Source organism: Lolium perenne, chromosome 1, assembly GCF_019359855.2.
Source record: "Lolium perenne isolate Kyuss_39 chromosome 1, Kyuss_2.0, whole genome shotgun sequence".
NCBI classification, from domain to species: domain Eukaryota; kingdom Viridiplantae; phylum Streptophyta; class Magnoliopsida; order Poales; family Poaceae; genus Lolium; species Lolium perenne.
In genome coordinates, this window is record NC_067244.2 from 62,522,677 (window position 1) to 62,542,619 (window position 19,943).

Genomic DNA, 19,943 nt, shown 5'->3' on the forward strand with positions numbered 1-19,943 from the left:
GAGCACGTATGACTATATACGGAAAACATGCCTACATGATTAATAATCTTTATGTTCTTTCTTAATGCTATTTCAATCCTATCAATTGCCCAACTGTAATTTGTTCACCCAACACTTGTCACTTGTTATTGGAGAGTTACCACTAGTGTAGATCGCTGGGAACCCCGGTCCATCTCTCATCATCAAATACTCGTTCTATATGTCATTGGAAGTAGTATCAACTATTTTCTGGAGCCATTGCTCCTGTGTTACTGCTACTGCTACTGTGTTACTGTTACTATTGCTCTCATATTACTGGTGCTTTCACATCACCCCTGTTACTAGTGCTTTTCCAGGTGCAGCTGAATTGACAACTCAGTTGTTAAGGCTTATAAGTATTCTTTACCTCCCCTTGTGTCGAATCAATAAATTTGAGTTTTACTTCCCGCGAAGACTGTTGCGATCCCCTATACTTGTGGGTTATCAGGGTCTTTACAAAAGTTGTTCACCTTGATGTGCTCTTGGATGAGGTGCAAAGAATTGGGAAAGTTTAGTTTGAAAATCTGGAAATCCAGGGGCTCAAAGTAGTGACCAGAATATAAATGGCAGATTTGACCATTATTCTATGTGACCACAATTTGAGTTTGAATTTGATTTGATTTGTATTTATTTTATTCCAAAAGTTGTAATAAGTGTTTAGTAACATATTACAACTAATGGTGAAGGTCAAATTGGTCTAGGGTAAAGATTTGCAAAAATGGCATAAACCATATGTGAGGGTTTTAGGGTTTTCTTATTTGATTTCTTTCTCTTTTTATTTTATTTGGTTTGTGATCTTCTCTTGATCCAATTAGGATTTTAGGGTTTATCTCATAAGCACAAGAACAATCATCATGGCATATCACTCAAAATGCACAAGTCCTATGCATGGCACTATATGCAAATAAAAGTTTTTGTTGGTTCTAAATTTTGGATCTCTGGAATTCTTCTTCTTCCTTTTATTGAAATTTGGGATGTTACAATTTGGCATTCTTTCTTTGGCATGGCGGGATCACACAATGACATCAACGTGTTGCAGCAGTCTCCGGTGTTCAACAGACTAGTGGAAGGGCATGCTCCACCATGCAACTATGAGATCAATGGCCACGAATACCAAAGGCTATTATCTAGCCGATGGTATATATCCAAAATGGGCCACTTTTGTCAAAACAATCTCGAATCCATTAGGTCTGAATAATTCCCACTTTGCTACGCGACAGGAGGCTTGCAGAAAGGATGTCGAGCGGGCATTTGGTGTGCTTCAAGCACAATTTGCAATTGTCCGGTACCCTGCTCTAAGCTGGTCTCACGACCAAATGTGGGAGGCGATGTAGACTTGTGTGATCATGCACAACATGATCATCGAGGATGACCGCAAGAATCATGCTAGGTCACATGTTGGTCCCTATGAGTGTGAAGGCCCTCTTGCGGAGGTTGATCATGAGTTGCCTTCAGATTTTGCTGATTTTCTCGCCATGCACGCAGAGATCCGTGACAGCAATGTTCATGAACAACTTCAAGCTGATCTCGTTGAGCATTTGTGGAGGATCAAAGGAAATACCGTGGCACCTTGATCTAGCATCTAGCCATATTTATTATATTTGTTTACTTGTTTGTTGTAATTTAATTTGAAAACAATCCTCGCAAACATTTTTATTCATATGCAATATTTGATAAATGGTTCTATGTCAAAAAAAAGTATTTTAAATGTTTTGGGGAGGCGTTTGGGGGACGCGGCTGGGGAGCGACGTCCCCCAAAGGCGGCACGAACAAAACACGCCCCCCAAACGCTCAATCCGGCGCGCTTTGGGGGACGCTTTGGGGGACACGGCTGGAGATACTCTAAGGTATTCGAATATCAGGCTCTCCTCACAAAGGAACGAGTCATCAAATGGAGATTCGACCTGAGTCTACCACTCGAATAGAATCTAGGGGCTATTGACATATTATTAGGCTTGTGGTTTGTGTAACCCTGGTACGTATTGCCCATGAGACCAGAATAGAGGCGACCGAAGCCCAGGAGTCAAAACATGTCGAATGAGGAAAAGCCCATCAGAGGAGCCGACATAAATATAACCTTGTATTCAACAATTATAAACCGACCCGAACTGGACTCCAGGACCTAGCCTTCTATATAAACGCTAGGAGGAGCCAGCGGGAGGAATCATCGATTCATTATTGTGAACCCTAGATCTATTCTAGTTTAGGGTGACTTCGCCTCATAATCAATGTACTTTCAGACCACCTTGTTCATCTGACCAGCTGACGAAATCACTAGTGCACTTCTTTTCCCCGAAACCCTAAGTCAATCGTCCATGAACATTGCCGAGATTACCCCTCATCACTTGCTTCTATAATTTTGAGTGTGGTAGAATTTTAAACACAAAGATGACAAACAGTCTAATCAAATTTCACAGCCAAACAAGAAACAAACGTAGAACACATTCTGCTATTTACCAGTTCCGTTTTCCGCACAAGTTCAGCTTTTACCACACTACCTTAAGCCAGCAAAAACAAAAACATTTATGCACTATGGCCACGCATATTTATTTTGCAATGAAAAGTGGACTCATTCAGAGGGTTGCCTTAAAATCTTGATGGAAGATGGCAATTTATCTACTATCTAGGGCCACACACAAATTATCAAAGCAAGTGCAGTGATCAAATAAATACCGAGAAGAAATACTAAAGCCCTGCATCGAGATTGGCTATACATATTACTCATGCAAACTTTTATCACAATTAAGAAAGCACAATTTTTTTAGAGTTGTACCCACCCTCCATTTTTTTCCTGTGCCCGCCACGCTACCGACTACGTGTGGTAGCGGCGGAAGGAGAGGCGACACCGTCAGACTGCTCCCTTAGGATGATGGCAGAACCGGCGACACCATCGGCTATTCCGACCAAACCACGAAGTGAGATGGCTAGATATGGTGGTGGCACTGGCGGTGGTAGGGATCTGGGTGGGCGGGTGGGACGCAATCACAGGGAGACAACTGTGACGATGGCGATAGGGGACCACTGGGGTGGAAAACGGATCGGGAAGAGGCGGAGGCGGTGCGGAATGACCGTGTGCTGCTATCCAGAGGGTCCGATGGGGGAACTCCTACGTGGTCCTTTACGCGTAGAGGCCTACATAAAATTGTCGGCTATTTTATTAGGCTAAAAAAATATGCCGGACACTTTTATGTGACGCCGGTGGACATCTATTTTATCTCGGGCACTCCCATAACCCTATTAGGATCACTACTGTGGCCGCGTGTGAAGATGATCTAAGTTCCTTATGCACAAAAAAACGAAGGCAAGATTAAAAACGGAAGCAACGGAAAACAAAACAGGAAGCATCATTCGATATTTGAACAACGGATCGACAAGCTGATAAGATCGGATGTAGGCTGTCACCTCCCGAGATATTTGGGTTCGGGGAACGGATGGAATGTGGACACATGTGGGCTTGCCGGGCCGACCAGCCGGACCACCGTTGGCAGAGGAGGAGCCCGTGACTGCGGTTGCCGGCCCCTGGCGAGGGTGGCGCTCCCCGTGCGCGCGGGCCAGCCCTGCCGGGCCCTCGCAAACCCAATCGATATATCCACTGCATCGCCATCTCGGGTGGAGTAAAAAAGCAGCCTGCACTTGTTCTTTTGCGACCATCCCATTACTGTTTGTGATGTCATGTTTCGTCGAGATGCCCCTCCGATATTCATTTTCACTGGGCCGAGAAGAGCGTGTCTGACTGACTCCATGGAGAAACTAGCTCAGCTCAGCTCAGAGGAACTGATGCTAGGAGGAGGAAGTAGCTCGGCTCCATGGGGAAACTCCAAAGGGAGCTCGAAAAGGCTCTGGCGACATTCATACTTTTTTCTTTGCCGAATTTGAATGCGATCCCAGGCACTGAATTAACCTAACCCCCACTTGCTTCTGGCGATTTGCACAAAAATAACCCAAAACTGAAAGAAAAGCACAGACTGACCCTCCGGCGAAACTATTTCACCAATCTAACCCTTTTGTGTGGCGCCCCTCCCACGGGCGCCACATATGCCCATGTGGCTCCCTCTGCCGCGCGCCATCGACCCAGCTCGACGTGGCCCCCTCGCCGGCCGAAGTGCGCCCATCCGACGTGGCGCATGTGTGGCGCCCTCCCAACGGCGCCACACGTGCCAACTTATATCATGTTTTCGGTCCAAAACATCCGGGGGCTCGGAACGTCCGGGACTTAGCCGTTTTGCGAGGCTCGATGTGTGGCGCCGATGCCACGGCGCCACACTAGCATGTGTGGCGCGATGCCACGGGCGCCACACATCCACTTAAGTGTGGCGCCCGCGCCCGCGCCACCCCGACCATCTTCTTCTCTGTTTCTTGGACGACCTCCCTCTCTCCCCCAAGGCGGCCGGCGGTTCCTCCTCCTCCCTCCCTCTCTCCCCCAACAAATCGGCCACAAATTCGTCAGATCTGACCGGCCAATCTCTTCCCCATCCATTCCTCAAGGTAATCCCCTTCGAATCCCTCACATTCATCCACTAATTTCATAGATCTTGCTAGATTTGCACATGAACCCTAGACATGGAAACTAGATTTGAAATGGCTATGTATGTGTTGAATGTGTATGTGTAGGAACCCTAGATATGTAGGAACCCTAGATATGTAGGAACCCTAGATGTGTTGAATGAAATTTTACATGTATGTGTTGAAATCCTATGTATGCATGTGTTGAAATGTCTAATATTTGCCTAGCAAATGCATTCAAATTTGTTACATATGCCTATTATTTGTGATGGAATAACTCATGTATTCTTGATCCAAATATTTGTATGTGTGTATGTATGGAACCTTATGTATGTATGTGGTGAAAGGCAAAATTGGAGCATGTATTTGGATATGAACTCTCATGTATGTGTGATGTATAGGTGATTCGAAAGTTAGATATATTCTCATGTATTCTTGATGGAATAACTCATATTTGTTAGGAATGTATGTGTGATGGCTTATTTGGATATATTCTCATGTATGTGTTGCTCATACATGTAGGATGGTGTGGCTTACGGATGAAGAGTACGACGGGTTGCACCGGGCTGTTCATATGACGGAGAAGGGAACGGATCTTCAACCTTTGAAGATTCGTTACCATGGCACATCGGATATACCGTATGACGAGAGGTACACGGAGTTCATCCGGCCTACCGGTCTTCTCCCGTTCATATCCCTTGTAAGCCGTGGGGGGCCACTCATGAACCCCTCGGCACTCACCGCCCTTGTCGACCGGTGGAGGCCGGAGACTCACACCTTCCACTTGAGGGCCGGCGAGATGGCCCCTACTCTCCAGGATGTTTCCATGATCCTTGGACTACCTATTCAGGGCGAGCCACTGTGTATGAACACGACCGATGGGTGGCGCCGGCAGATGGAGGTGCTTATTGGCGGGCTCCTCCGCGCCAAACAGATCCAAAGAAGAGAGCTCCCGCCGCGCGTCTTTCGAATGGATCGGGACTAACTTTGGAGAATGCCGGAAGAGGCCGCCGAGGACACTCGGAGGCCGGACGCCCGCGTGTACTTCTGGTACATGCTTGCGAGGCCTCTCTTTCCGACGGTGGGGAAGCTGGCCCATTGGTGTTGGCTGAAGGCGCTAACGGTGTTGGATAACCGTTGGAGTTGGGGAACAGCGGCACTTGCCTACCTCTACCGGCAGGTGATGATTTGCTCTATGTACTATTTTCCTATAGTAGTGTGCTAGACAAAGTACTAACCAAATGTCTTACATGCGCAGTTGGACGAAGCTTGTCGCAGAACTGGGAGCAGTGGATCGGGAGCGGCGGTATTGGTGGATGCATGCTCCTACTTTCCGTATGGAGCTGGGACCGCCTATCAGTTGGGCGGCCTAGGGTACTCAACGAGAGGCCATGGCCTCATTACCCTCACTCTCCTGATCGGGAGCCCACTTGGGCATACCTTTGGGAGCAGGAGCAGCAGCAGGAGCAGCCACGGCAGCGGACGAAGAGGATGGCCGTCCGGAAGCAGCCCGCGAGGACGGCACGTCGAGGACGCTACTAGGATGTGCCCACGAGTTGTTGTGAACTCTATATTCATAAGTATCGATTTGTGAACCCTATGTCATGTCGAACCATGGTCTGTAATGCTACTTGTTGTTTGAATCTACGTGCTCCAATGTGACCTATGAAGTGTTATATGTGTATGTCATGAAATTGCTACTTGTTGTGTCCAATGTTGTACTCAGAATCGTTGGAGTTTGATAGGATTTTTCATGTTTTTAACAAAAGTCAATGTGTGGCGCCCTTCCAACTGGCGCCACAAGTGCTTGTGTGGCGCCCGTGGCATCGGCGCCACACATGCCAACTTATATCAACATTGGGTCGAAAACATCCAGGGGGCTCCGGACGATAAGTCCTTAGCCGTTTTCGCGAGCCTCTATGTGTGGCGCCCGTGGCATCGGCGCCACATATGCTAGTGTGGCGCCAGTGGAGTCGGCGCCACACATCGAGCCTCGCAAAATGGCTAAGTCCCAGAGGAATTGTCTCACAGTATGCTCGGGGGGATTACAAGTGCATGTGTGGCGCCGTTGGGAGGGGCGCCACACATGCTGCCACGTCGGATGGGCGCACCAGCTCAGCGGCGAGGGGGCCACGTCGGCTGGGTCAGTGGCGCCGGCAGGTGGGGAGCCACATGGGCATGTGTGGCGCCCGTGGAAGGGGCGCCACACAAAAGGGTTAGATTGGTGAAATAGTTTCGCCGGAGGGTTAGTCTGTGCTTTTCTTTCAGTTTTGGGTTATTTTTGTGCAAATCGCCCTTGCTTCTGGCCTTCTGGACATGTGATCTCTGAACATCGTCAGGAGGAGGCTTGACTGGCCAGTAGTGGTAAAATGAAGCTGCATGCATGGGCATGGCCTGGGTGAATGCTCTGCCGCCGCTGCTGCTCCCAGTGGAAGTGGAACTGAAACCACCACCAATCCATATGGATCCATTTGGAGTAGGAGGAGTCATCCGCCCAGCTTTTCTTTCTTTTCGGCAATGATTAGGTTCTGATTTGATAGATGAGCTTAGCTAGCTGACGCTGCCCGTGTACGGGCGGCAGTCCTCCTAGCTCTTACGGTGTACTTGCTTGTTCGTTTCTGGAGATTCCTGTGTCCTTGCCGCCGTCCCCTCCCCCGTCGTCTGCACGTTGCGCATGCATTGCCGTTTGCACGGTGTCTCCATGATCAGCTCAACTCCTTGCCTTGCGCGAGAAATTGTATCGCTTCCTTTGGCACGAAATCTTGCCTCGTCTATTTGCATGGCTCTACATCACTTCGCAAGATGAACAGCATGGCGGCTGTGCTTCTTTTTAAAAAAAAGGAGGTGCAAGTTCTCGGCGTTTGCATCAAAATGGAGCACACAATCTTCTTTTATTATATAAAGAGTATTTAACAAAACCCGACAAAACGATTACATCGATGAACCCAAAGTCATCTTTTTAGACATACATGTCGCTACACCTACAAGCCTGATAATTGGGGTGACCTCACTAGATGACGTCGTCGTCTTCCGCCTACCCATCCTCGTGAGGCATTGACGTATTGACCTTGTCAGGCATGTCTTCAACACCACCAAAACACTAAACAGTGCCACCGCTCTACGTGTGTCCATCAACATGCGCCTGCCATTGATACCCGTTGCACCATACCACAGAGATGTGCCATTGTCAATGTACCATATAGATTAGTCGGCGGACGAAAACCACGAAAAAAGGAGCAAATTAAGTGTGTGACCTTATAGAACAAGCATGGCTGACATGATCTCCGAATGTGTGTACTAAGTGTTAGGCCACCAACAATGGTAGCAATCAAAGGGTGGAAACGACTTAACTACTGCTTATCGTGGTTTTATTATAGTCAAACTATAATCACAATAAGAATTATGAAACACCAGAGTAATTGACGGAGATTTTTTTTACAATCAATATCGTGATATATTTATAATAGCGAATAATATATGGTAGAGATACACATAAGCTATCTCCATCGATTATAAAATAAATTATAAGAAAACAAGTAAATAAGTAAGGTCTTCAAACTCTTTCTTCTTTCATAACAAATTTTGTACCTTTCTAAAATTGACCGAAGAAAAAACATAGCTATCAAACCATAGATATATAAATACCAATAAATATTCTCTCATAATTTTAATTTTTAGCTGTAAAACCAAAGCCACATGAACAACTAATCAAACAACATGGGCTAGACAACAACCAACGGAGTTGACCTAAACGCGGTACGAATAACTCGTTGATCGGCTTAACGCCTTAACCTATCAATCGGCATGGACGACATATTAGTTAGAGTAGTAGCCATGTATCATTATTTATTCATGTTTCCTGCTTCGATCCTAGCTAGGCTACGAAACTTTGACCGGACTGCAGGTTCATCTCTCAGATCTCCAGCGCTCAACCGGCCACGACCTGGCCTGCTGACCGCCAGAACCGAGCTAGCCAAGCAGAGCTACACGAGACACGCATATCCTACATTCCTACTGGTAAAATCTTGAGTACTCCTACTAGTATGCGCATCCATGGGAAGACGGGCCACGAGAGTGCAATTTTCCCCCCAACTCGAAGCACGACCGGACCGGACGAGCATCATGCATGTCGTTTGAATACAGACATGGTCAAACTGGGCCAGACTGTCTTTTTAATAGTAATTATTTTAATGAAAGGCTAAAATGCCCGATGTTTAAGTTAATAACTCCAAAACTGGCAAAAACGGATAAAGGAACTGAACCCAACTTAGAAGAAACGACTGCACACAAGATGCAAGACTGCCAATAAGGAGGTCAATGGAAGATCTAAAATAGAGGGCACGACCATGTAAGAAGAGCTACACCAAAGCGGATGAGCACTTAAGACGGGCAAAGTTGCCAGGGAGAGCTCACCCTAGAGCTCGGACGAAGCAACATACGTTGCACACTGTCGAGAAACTACACCATCACAAGCATCATTGCCAGGAACCGTCACCACCGCCGCCCACTCACTGCCGTTGGCGCCAGGCTAACTGGATTGAACTTGCATCTTAGCGTTAAAAGGTGGACTAATGGTAAACCAATGGCTAAAAACAACCTCTTGGATGAAATTAACTAACTAAGCCATTGTTATGCTATGGACTCTTTCTATCTCAAAATACCCAACATTGTAGATTTGGTTAGAGTCCAACTTTCTAACATTTGACTAACCATACAAGAAAAAATCACCAACATCTACAATACCAAATGCATAAATTAGCTATGAAAGTATATACATGGGATGTTGTCGGAATCGTGATTTTGAATCGGGTCGAAACCTCTATGATACGGTCGTATATTGTAGGATAACTTTTATAATCTTAAAAGTTAATAGAATCGTAGAATCGTTCCACCCAATTTGGGTCGTAAATCGTAGAATCACATAATATAATCATGATTATGACAACAATGAGTGTTTTTTTTAATGATACATCATGGAGAGACGTATCTGTTTTATATAGAAGAAATGCCAGAAGGTCAGCATACAACACGCTTGAGGCACATGCTCCCACAAGACGCAACTCCACACTCCCTCTGGAGAGGCAGCGCACACTAACTACAGGAACACTACGGGAACCCAAAATACTACACCCGGGTGTAGTTACACCACGCGTGTTTCTCATAATCTACAGATTATCTATCATATCGAAGAGTATGTACATGTAGTATAAAATATGTAAGACTATTTTGGTAGTATATATACTAATTTGTAGACAGTATATACATTTTTTTTACGTAGACTCACTTTTTACGTACACATATGCATGTATTACGGATATATAATGCAAACTATGGGTTCAGTTGCATTTGTTTCACCAAACTTGGGTTAGAGTATCTAGATATAGTGTATATACTAATTTGTAGGAAGTATGTACCTTTTTTTACGTAGACACACTTTTTACGTACACATATGCATGTATTTCGAATATATAATGCAAACTATGGGTTCAGTTGCATTTTTTTCACCAAACTTGGGTTAGAGTATCTTAGATATAGTGTAGTAACATACTCAAACCAATAAAGTATCGATATAATTTCGTATGGTAGTATATTAGATGTGGGTGTAACTACACCCAAGAGTAAAAATATTTATTATATATATAATATTGATAATTTTCAATGTATGTGGTCAAAGATTAAAAAATTGATGTTATAGAAGAAGAAGGGCCTTTGTGTTACTATTTTTCTTTTCATGTAGATCTCTCTGTAAGAGAAAGTCCTGTTTAATATATAAGTCTTTCACTCGCAAAAAAGAAAACGCAAGCTAATTGGAAATAGCGGTATGCCGGTACACCCGAATGTCTCTCATAGCTCAATACTATAGTAATGTTTGAAAATTGTTGGTGTAAGTTTGATATAAATTGATCATCCAATTAATTTTTTAGCCGTTTTCTCGACGAGGCTTCCAACACCCTTTTTTCATCCGGACGGCGTTATTCGGTTCAGCCGCGTCTCTGGTTCCTCGTTTTCCCTCGGAAAAGGCCCTTAATCCATCCGGACCCAAGCCATCCCCGGCCTCCCGAGGCACGCTCGGGGACTCCGGGCAAAACAACAACGCGCGGAACATCGAGTGGACCCGCGGTGTCGATCACAGAAAGGTAGTTCTCTCCATTTATTACGTTTTCCCTCCAAAATGCGCCGCATATACCCATTTTCCCCGTCGAATTCCGGAGGAGCTACCGCCATTCCCCACAGTTGCAGCTCCACCTCTTCCCTTCCACCACCATGTCGCCGAAGAAGATTGCCGATGATGGAGCACCGAAGGCGAGGAAGCCACATGCGCCAAAAGAGAAGCCGCCGGGTTGGTCAAACGCAAGGTGGGCGGCGTATGTGGAGTGGCGGCAGACCAAAACTCGCGGCAGGGTGGAGAGGGAGAAGAAGCTCGCAGCGAAGAGGGCAGTGCCGGCGATGAACAGGCGAGGCAGGTCTCCATGTCCATGAACATGGGTCAGCCGCGCCTCAAACGGCTGGAGGTGCTCTGAGCAAGCAAGCTGCACCATATGATAGAGATTGTCCTCTTGCACAGCCTAATCACCAGGTGCCGACATCGTGTGCTTCGTTCGTCGCTATGCGTCAGGAGATTCGAGACTCCACAATGCATCAACAACTGCAGGATGATCTCTGGTGGAGCACATATGGAGACTTCGAGGCAACACCAACTAGTTTCCATTTAATTTGTTTGAAAACTTGTTAAATTATTTGCTTGCTTTGTTAAACTGTAAGGGCATCTCCAACGGGGCGACGCAAACGGACGTTGATCGACCGTTTGCGTCCGCCGAGCCAAAATATGCGTCTGGTACCACCTCAGCGGGGCGACGCAAAATGATCGGGCCTCCCGCGGCGACGCACACCTGACCCAAATATGCGCCTCAGATGCGTCTCTGCGGATGCGCAAAGTGTCCGTTCGCGTTTGGTGGACGTTTCGTCGGGTCCGCCTGGCAGTGACCCAGCGTCGATGCGTCTTCTCAGTGCGCCAGTACTGGCGCCGAGGCATCGCTTCGGTAGTCTGCGGCCGCGTAACTGGCGATGCCTCACGTGGCGCGCGGCAGTCGTTTACCTCTGCGCAAGAAGTAATGACGAAACCACGCATGCCACAGCCGTCGCCCTGCCTCCGACCTATATAAAAAGGGGCGCGAGCATCTCACCTCCTCCCTACTAAACCCTAGCCGCCGCACAACCTCCACCGTAGCGCCGCTGCTGCTCAGCCTCTGCCGGAGCTACCATGAGCAGCGCCGGCCGCGGCTAAGCTTCCGCGCCTCCACCTCCACTTCGACCTCCCCCGGCCTCGAGCTCCGACGAGGAGTTCGACGATGACGGCAACACCGACGACCTCCTCGACCCGGTCAGGGACGCCAAGGCCCTAGCTAAAACGGAGAAGGAAGCAGAGGAGGAGCGGGCTACCCATGCGGCGTTCGACGCCGAGATGGAACGCTGCAGGGTGGCGGTCGCCGCAGCCGCAGAGGACGACGACTCCAACATCTCATGGTCTTCCGATGACCCTGATGCGCCTACCCCGGAGGAGAAGGCGGCGGAGCGTGCGTTAGTTGAGTCCTTCGAGACGCTCAAGGACGACGCCGCCAACGCAAGGCTGCGGCAGTGCCTGCTAGAGGACGCAACGGCGCACCGAGCCTTGGCGACCGCATGGCAGGCGGCAGAGAAGCAGACGAGGGAGGGATGCAACGACGGGGCCGGCCGTCAGGCAGCAAGTAGTCTAGGCTTCTACAACTACTTTGTATAGTTTGAATGTAGTACTTTCTATTCTTTCTAAATATGTTGCAAATCTAAAAATGGGTCGCTTTGCTGGAGCATACCTAGACGCAAACGAACACGTGGACAAAATATGTCCGCGGGGCGACGCATGACATCCGATATGCGTTGCCCCGTTGTAGATGTTGTAACGTTTATTTGTAAAAATAAGCCAAATATTAGCCAAAATTTATCAAATTTGCCTAACTGTGTGCAGCTAAGGGACGGCTGGAAGTTTGACGCTCCCACGCTAAAGTTTCATCCAATTTAACGTTATTTAGCGTCGGATTTGGCTGTGGGTAGCGAGATGCTCTTAGCTACGATGGATCGATGACGCCACTGCCATTGATTTCCCCGTAAATCGGAAGACAGGATCACCTTATCCGCTGCCTGCGTGTCCTGCACGTACGCAGCAATCTCATCTCCCAAGTCACGTCCCAGACTTGTTCCAATGCTGGATCCATCTCTTATCACAAACACAAGCATGAGGCGCTACAGAGATGCATCCATCATTATTCATACGCAGAGGCAGCTAGCTCTGCATACTTCGAATTTCGAAAGGAGACATACCGAATCATGCGTGCGTGCCTTGTGTTCAGGTGCACGTACACTTCTGTCGCAAACAGAGAAGTGAAAGAACACCTGTTATTATGAGAAAAATGAAAGCAAATATTATCACTACTCTATATATGTACCACCGAAATGGCTCAGTTCATGAAATGTCTGGATAAAATCCCTTACTCCGAAAAGGACTGTCTTTATTGTGCCTAGCTAGTTGGCTATGTTTTTATTTTTGTGGAAGAGATACTTTTATGATATGAGAGATGAGACAGAAGGGCTGACATGGGTTGGTTATGTATTGTACGTAGGAGTACTTGCAATCTTCGGGATTCTGCAATGGTTTCTATTTCTTAATGGCTTGATAAGATAGTTGTAAGTGACATTGATAAGATTGTCCCTTTTTAAAACTGGGTGGCTCTGCAGCTGTAACGACCGACATGCTAGTTCTGTCTCCGATTTGATCAAACCAAAGTTGGTGAATCTGAACCTTTCATGTACGGCAGCCGTAAACAAATACTCGACCAGGAAATTAAGCATCAACTAGGTAACTTTATTTCTACTGCATCTGTGAACTTTAGCGTAACTAATTTCAGTAAACGAACTTGTAACATTAGGACGTAGCAGTATTATAGAGACCAGAACAAGTGCTTGCAGACCTTGAATTTCAATTTCTTAATGGATGCCTAAGCCACCTAGTTATATTTTAATTTTCGTGGAAGAGACATTTTTAAGATACGAAAGAGGAGACGAAAGGACTAATATGGGTTTGTTATGTATTGTACGTAGGAGTACTTGCAATCTTTGGGATTCTGTAATGGTTTATGTTTCTTAATGGCTTGATAAGATAGTTGTAAGTGACATCGATAAGATTGTCCATTTTTAAAACTGGGTGGCTCTGCAGCTGTAACGACCGACATGCTAGTTCTGTCCCCGATTTGATCAAACCAAAGTTGGTGAATCTGAACCTTTTATGTACGACAGGCTTAAACAAATACTCGACCAGGAAATGAATCATCAACTAGTAACTGTATTTCTACTGCATCTGGTGAACTTTAGGGTAACTAATTTCAGTAAACAAACTTGTAACATTAGGAAGTATTATAGAAACCAGAACAAGTGCTTGCAGACCTCGAATTTCAATTTTTTTGTAATCATGATGTCAAACCTAGCATCTAAATTTAAATTAAGGCAAATTATATTTTGCGAACCCAAGATTTTTTTTGTTATTTTCGGTGAGTACAATTTCACATAGTAGTAGTACAACAATAGTGTACAATGTTTATTTGTGGTGCAATGTTAATACACGGACTAGTAGCTACCATGATATATCTTACACGCATGTGGTTCGAGAATACGGACATTGAAGTTACCTATTCTAGAATTTTGGATGCATGTTCGTTGTGGTCAAATTCGAATTTTATAAAGTTTGACCAACTTAAAAAAAAAAAAACCTCGACCTTTGCATCAAGTTTGACCAACTATATATGAAAATATATTAACTTCCATGATTCCAATTTCCAAATGCATATAATATGAAAATTATTTCCTGATAGTTTTAACAACATTGAGTTGATGTTGATATTATTTTGTGTACATTTCATTAAAGTTTATAAAGCTTAACTTTATTAACTGAAATAAATTTTTCAATAAAGTTAACTGAAATAAATATGCGTCCTTTGGGAAGGAGGGAGTGCAGTCATGTAGGATCATAACACTCGTTGAATAAATGACGAGCATAAGGTAGCTATCAACGAGTTGAGACGGATCGCAGATGGAATCAATCGAATCAGATATCTGCAAGCAAACAGAGAGGAATGCTCCAACCCACGACATGCTTGAACGGACTCACCATTCTTTTTTTTGCGGGTAAAACGGACTCTCCATTCATTGTCGGTCTACAGGCCAGTGACTGAAGCGCAATCATGGACGGCAACCTATTTTCTTCTCTGCCAAAACCGAGCCAGCTAGACTTCAAAAATCCAAATCATAGCTTATAGTTATATATCCTCCGTGAAAAAGATGCGTATAGAGCTTCCATGTGGCTGCCAATCTTCCAGATAGTTTCAGCTCAGGCCTAGATGCACCCATGATACGATGCACTCTGTAGCACACAATAGATAAATTAAATCTTCAAAACTTCCCTTAAAAAAATATCTGCAAAGTTTCTCCCACGTTTTTTTCATCAATCAAATTAACTAAAGGGAGGAAAGGAAGAAGAAATGAACACTTGAAACAGCCATTTCCAAATACTGTAGTACCATCTGTCTTATGACTGTTGACAGCATTCACAGACAATTAAGGAGCGCGTACAATCCTCTTTGTGAGCTATAGTTTTCCGGACCGCAAAACAGTAGTTAGAATTATGAGACATGCAGAGTTTCTCATCTCAATCCGCAATGATAGCTTTCTCTCAGAATGAAGATCGATACAGTGCTATTCAGGAGCAATTCTATGCTGAATGGGCATTACTTTCAAGGACATGTTAGCATGCATCATACGATGCTGATTCGTATACAGATGGATGACATATATCAGGTGTAAATAGGAAATGGGCACATAATACATTGTCACGGGGTACTCCAAAGGGCATTCCTGCTGCTGTGACAGGGAAAATTCAAAGTAATACAGTAAACAAACTTCCGAGTAATAATAAAAACAGCTTGTGAAGAAGACGAAATAATCATCTGCATGTGATTCAGGAAGTGTCAGGCTTCAAAATCTGAAATTCTGAATGCCCCAGTTCTTCCCTCGCGTTCCTCCCAACAAAGAATTTACTCCAATCCATATGCTCAGTCTGTCTCAATGCACTATGCACATGATTTTCTGAACCAAAGAAGAAAAACACTAGTACCAAGCACTACTTGCTTAGCCTGTTACTAATTCAGGTTTGCACACCCACGCCTGCAAGTTCATGTGAGTTGTCCGGACAGGAAGCGACACATATTTAGTTGATTGCTGAAATGAAGATGTAGCGTGGGCACATTAGTGCCCGGGGCAGAAGGAATTGAAAGCCCTAAAAACGAAAACAGATCATCACTGCTGAAAGCCTGGATGGACATTAAATGTTGCTTCTGCAGTAAACTGCTACTCCATGATGAGTGATTAAGCTTTTTGTTTCTTCTCAGATTAAACGCTACCAACAGGAATTGATGTCTCGCCTGCTATGATGAGTGATTAAGTTTTTCTTTTTTGTTTCGTTTTGAGAATCCGATGAGTGCTCAAGATTTTCTATATTTCAACGGCATTTCAGCCAAATCGGCCCAGGGGCCCATGTACGAAGTTGGTAAAGGTAAAAACGACGAAAAAGCCTGTTCTATTCAGCAGCAGGCCCATGATACGACATGATCATGCGTGCAAGCAAGAGCATCACATAAGCAGCTTTTCCTCAAAAAATGACAGAAAAGACAGGCAGCAGTACTTCCAAGGCACTGATACAATGTAAAATGTACACTAGTGATTCGACGAGAACATTACAGATTCAACATTCCTCGTGAGGTGGGAAATCAAACTTTAGTTCCTAGAGCTGCCAAACAGTATAGGCTGAGTCTAGGTTAACCTGTTCATGTCTCTCTTCTACACCGCCGGGCGTCGCACCATTTGTTGGTTTCTGCTTCTCCAAGTCGAGCCTACTGATTGAGCCTGTATCCTCTTCCTCTGAAGGCACTAGGGCCGGTGTTGGCTGGTCGGACCGTAGCGTTCGCCTGCACACCTATCCTGAATCGAGCAACAATCTTGTGTCTATAGTGCATCATGTTAAGGAACCAAGGAGTATATATCACTGAGGATGAAGAAAAAATATTATACAACTGCATTAAGTATATAGGTAGGTAAACAATGACTGCGGGAAAAAAAATGCTTCGGTCATTAACCATAAGGATACACCCACATTGGAGTCTTGAGGTAGTTCTTTCCACTGGCTAGCGGATGCAAGACTGAAAAGAAGTAGTACAAATGTCCAACCAGAATGCCCAAAAGGCCAGGCAGTATTTGGGATCCAAATATCACATCCAATCCAAGCATAGCCCATGGTAGATAAAAGGACTGCGGAAATAGCAATTACATTAAAGGCATGAGTAAGTTCACTCTAGGGCAGTTCTTTAAAACAGTCAATAAGCACCAAGTAATAGTATGAGAACAAAGCATACCCTCAATTGGACGAGGCCGTACATGCTTATTTGAGAGTTTGGGTACTCTCTGCTCCAGACATAAAGAAGCATGCTAACCATAGGAACACCCAAGTAATAAGTCTGGAGAAAGGGAACAGCAGAAAGTACCTGAACCAATAAAGATAGATACAATTTGAGTACAAGAGTTTGATTTCTTATGGTTTGAGATTTCATTAATATTTTAGCAACACGTAAAAATTAGCAGTGTCACTAACCAGTAGGGAGATTGCACCAAATATCATCATCCACAAGAAATCTGCTGTACGCTTCTCAAATGTACCCTTCTCCAACTGCACACCATACCTTGCTCTACATGCCAAAATACAAAAAACCAATTTTAACCAACGGCTGCCAGTTTAACTTTACGATATTCTGTAAGTAACTGTGTTTATACTTACATCATCAGAAGGCGGATACCAAAGTTGATGGAGAACTTGCCCAGGAAAAAGAAGCTTGTAATTAGCCTCCATATCTGTAAGGTCCAGAAACATTTTACTAAATTGCGAAACACAGGACCAGAGTACTACTTTATTATACAATCTCAAATTATTAGCAGAGCATGCTGATTTGATTACACTGAACCTAATTTCTAACTGGTCCATATAGCACCAAGCAGAATTATAATGCGGTTGTGATAAATAACTAATGCTTGAAATAGGGTGGATTATAAAATACAAAGAAGTAACGCTTTTGAGAGGACGGGGATTAAAGAAAAAAATAAATCCTCACCCCTCCTAATATAAACTTCAAACTTTTATCAGGAAACTAGAGGAACAGTATTTCTTGCCATTGCTACATATGAAACTGAAATTGCGCATATGGTGCAATCAGAAGAAGAGGGAGAGAAAACATAAGCAGATGCTGACCTGAAAATTCTTGAACACATCAGAATAAGATAAATAAAGAAGATCTGGGTTCAGTATTTGAATCTGAACCAGCACTGTGGTAAAGAAACACAATGTCCCAAATGCCTTGCTTATCGGTGGAAGTGAATTGTAGTACCTGAAATAGGAAAGTAAGACCTTAAATCTTCTAAATTAGCTGCGGAAGGCAAGAATTTTTTATGCTTGTCTTTTAAACATTGGAGCTCTACTTTTGGATGACCGATCTCCTCTTTTGTGCAAATTTTTTAAGTATTTCCCAGAACGTATCAGAAGTTATAAATTTTTGACTGCATGGATTCTAAATTGATGAGTAAAGGAGAAGAGAGGGAGTAACAAGTAGGCTATTCAACTGTGTTGCTCATAATAATGATGAGTATCCCGGACTAGCATTTGTTAAATCTGAAGAGAGTGAAATCCTAGAAGACAACAATTCATCTGCTAGCTATATACACCGCAAGGCAGCATGCATACATCATACATCATACATGGGAAAACATAGTAATGTCAGTGTCCATTCTATTTTTGTCTCTTGGTGGTACTCTAGAACCATGCCCCCAGGATCAAATTTTACATACCAAGAGGAACCTGTGGTTAGCGACAAACAACTAACAACAAACATCAGAGTAACTAATGAGGGTTTGAGGGGAATGTTGTCCATGAGCATTACAAATAGCTATCTAAGCGACAACCTTATATACCAAAAAAGCGTTCCTTCCAATGAGTGATAAACTCCATAACTACGGCCTAGGAGGTGACACAAGAATCAGTTGGTAAAATCATCAATTAAGGGATCAATTTTCCTTGAACAGAAGAGGTGACCACGGATTCCTGCTCTAACTTCAGAGACTAGCTCCCCTGATGGCCTTTACATGCCACGAACTTGCCAGGATAATCTCTCATTACCAGCAAGAAACAGATCAGGCAAACTAAATAACACGGAACAAACAGCGCAAATTCTTCAAGGAAGTTCCAACCCCGAACCCTAGGAGGGCAACTAACAACACTAAATTCGCCGTAACAACACTACAATACACTACAGCGATCCCGCCCCTTCACCCCCGATGTAACACCGGCGCAGTCCCACCCAAATCCCGAGCATACAAAACCGATCTGAACAATATCGCTCCAGTGCCTCCAGTAATCCCCCCACCCAATACCACCCGATCCCAAAAACCGCATCCGCGCCTAGGAACTTTCAGATTTCAGCAACAGACGAGGCAAAGCCTACGTAGGATTCGAGACGAGAGGACTCACTCTCCGGGGGAAGACATCTCGCTGCGCGGGGCGATCAATTCGGAGCCTCGAAGTCCTTGTTCTCGTCGTCGGTCTTGTTCTTGTTCGCAGCGTGGAGAGGAAGAAGAAGTAGAATAAAGTGGGGGAGGTCGCTGCGCGAGACTTCCAGAATCCAGATGGGAAGAAGCCAGGCTGACCGTCGATCCTGGATCGGACGGGCGTGCTTGGTTCGGACACGTTGGCGTGGGCACTATGGCGCACGCGATTGGCCGGCAACGTGGCTGGGTGCGGATGTGGCAGGTGACGCGGCGACTCTCTAGGGCCTGATTGGTTCTCGCATGGTTTTCCCATAGTGCAACTTAGGGCATCTCCAGCGGGACGATGTAATTGGGACACCAAACGGACGCGTCCGTTTTTAAAATCGACCGCACGTCTATTTGCGTCTACGTTTGCGTTTAAGGGTGTCTTCAGCGGGCGACGCATAATTTTTTTCCCATTGATAAATCCATAATTTACATTAATAAAAAACATAAAAAGTCTTTAAAATGGCTAGAAAGGCCTGCTAAAACCTAGCTATGGGCTACTGCTCGTTGTCACTGACGAGGTCGATGAACTCCAGCCAGGCACGGACCCAGTAATGAAGTATAAGGGGGCAATCTTAGTATGAGGGGGGGGGCAAAACTAGCTAAAATCACACAAATAAGGAGCTGTCATGGCTTGTGTTCAAAGGAAAATCATGATCATAGGGGGAAGCCCCCCTCGTCCCCCTTGTCTCCGTCCCTGACTCCAGCGT

General features: G+C 45.1%; 1 protein-coding gene across 1 annotated transcript; it reads right to left on the reverse strand.

Moving 5' to 3' along the window:
• Window positions 1-16,233: 16,233 nt before the first annotated feature.
• LOC127295323 (derlin-1) lies at window positions 16,234-19,314 on the reverse strand. The gene is made up of 7 exons (XM_051325263.2): window positions 19,172-19,314; window positions 17,900-18,035; window positions 17,432-17,505; window positions 17,249-17,342; window positions 17,013-17,141; window positions 16,748-16,908; window positions 16,234-16,605 (listed from the first exon to the last, which is right to left on the reverse strand). Exons 1-7 carry the CDS (start codon window positions 19,186-19,188, stop codon window positions 16,494-16,496), a joined length of 723 nt encoding a protein of 240 aa, XP_051181223.1. The 5' UTR covers window positions 19,189-19,314; the 3' UTR covers window positions 16,234-16,493.
• Between the last annotated feature and the right edge of the window lie 629 nt (window positions 19,315-19,943).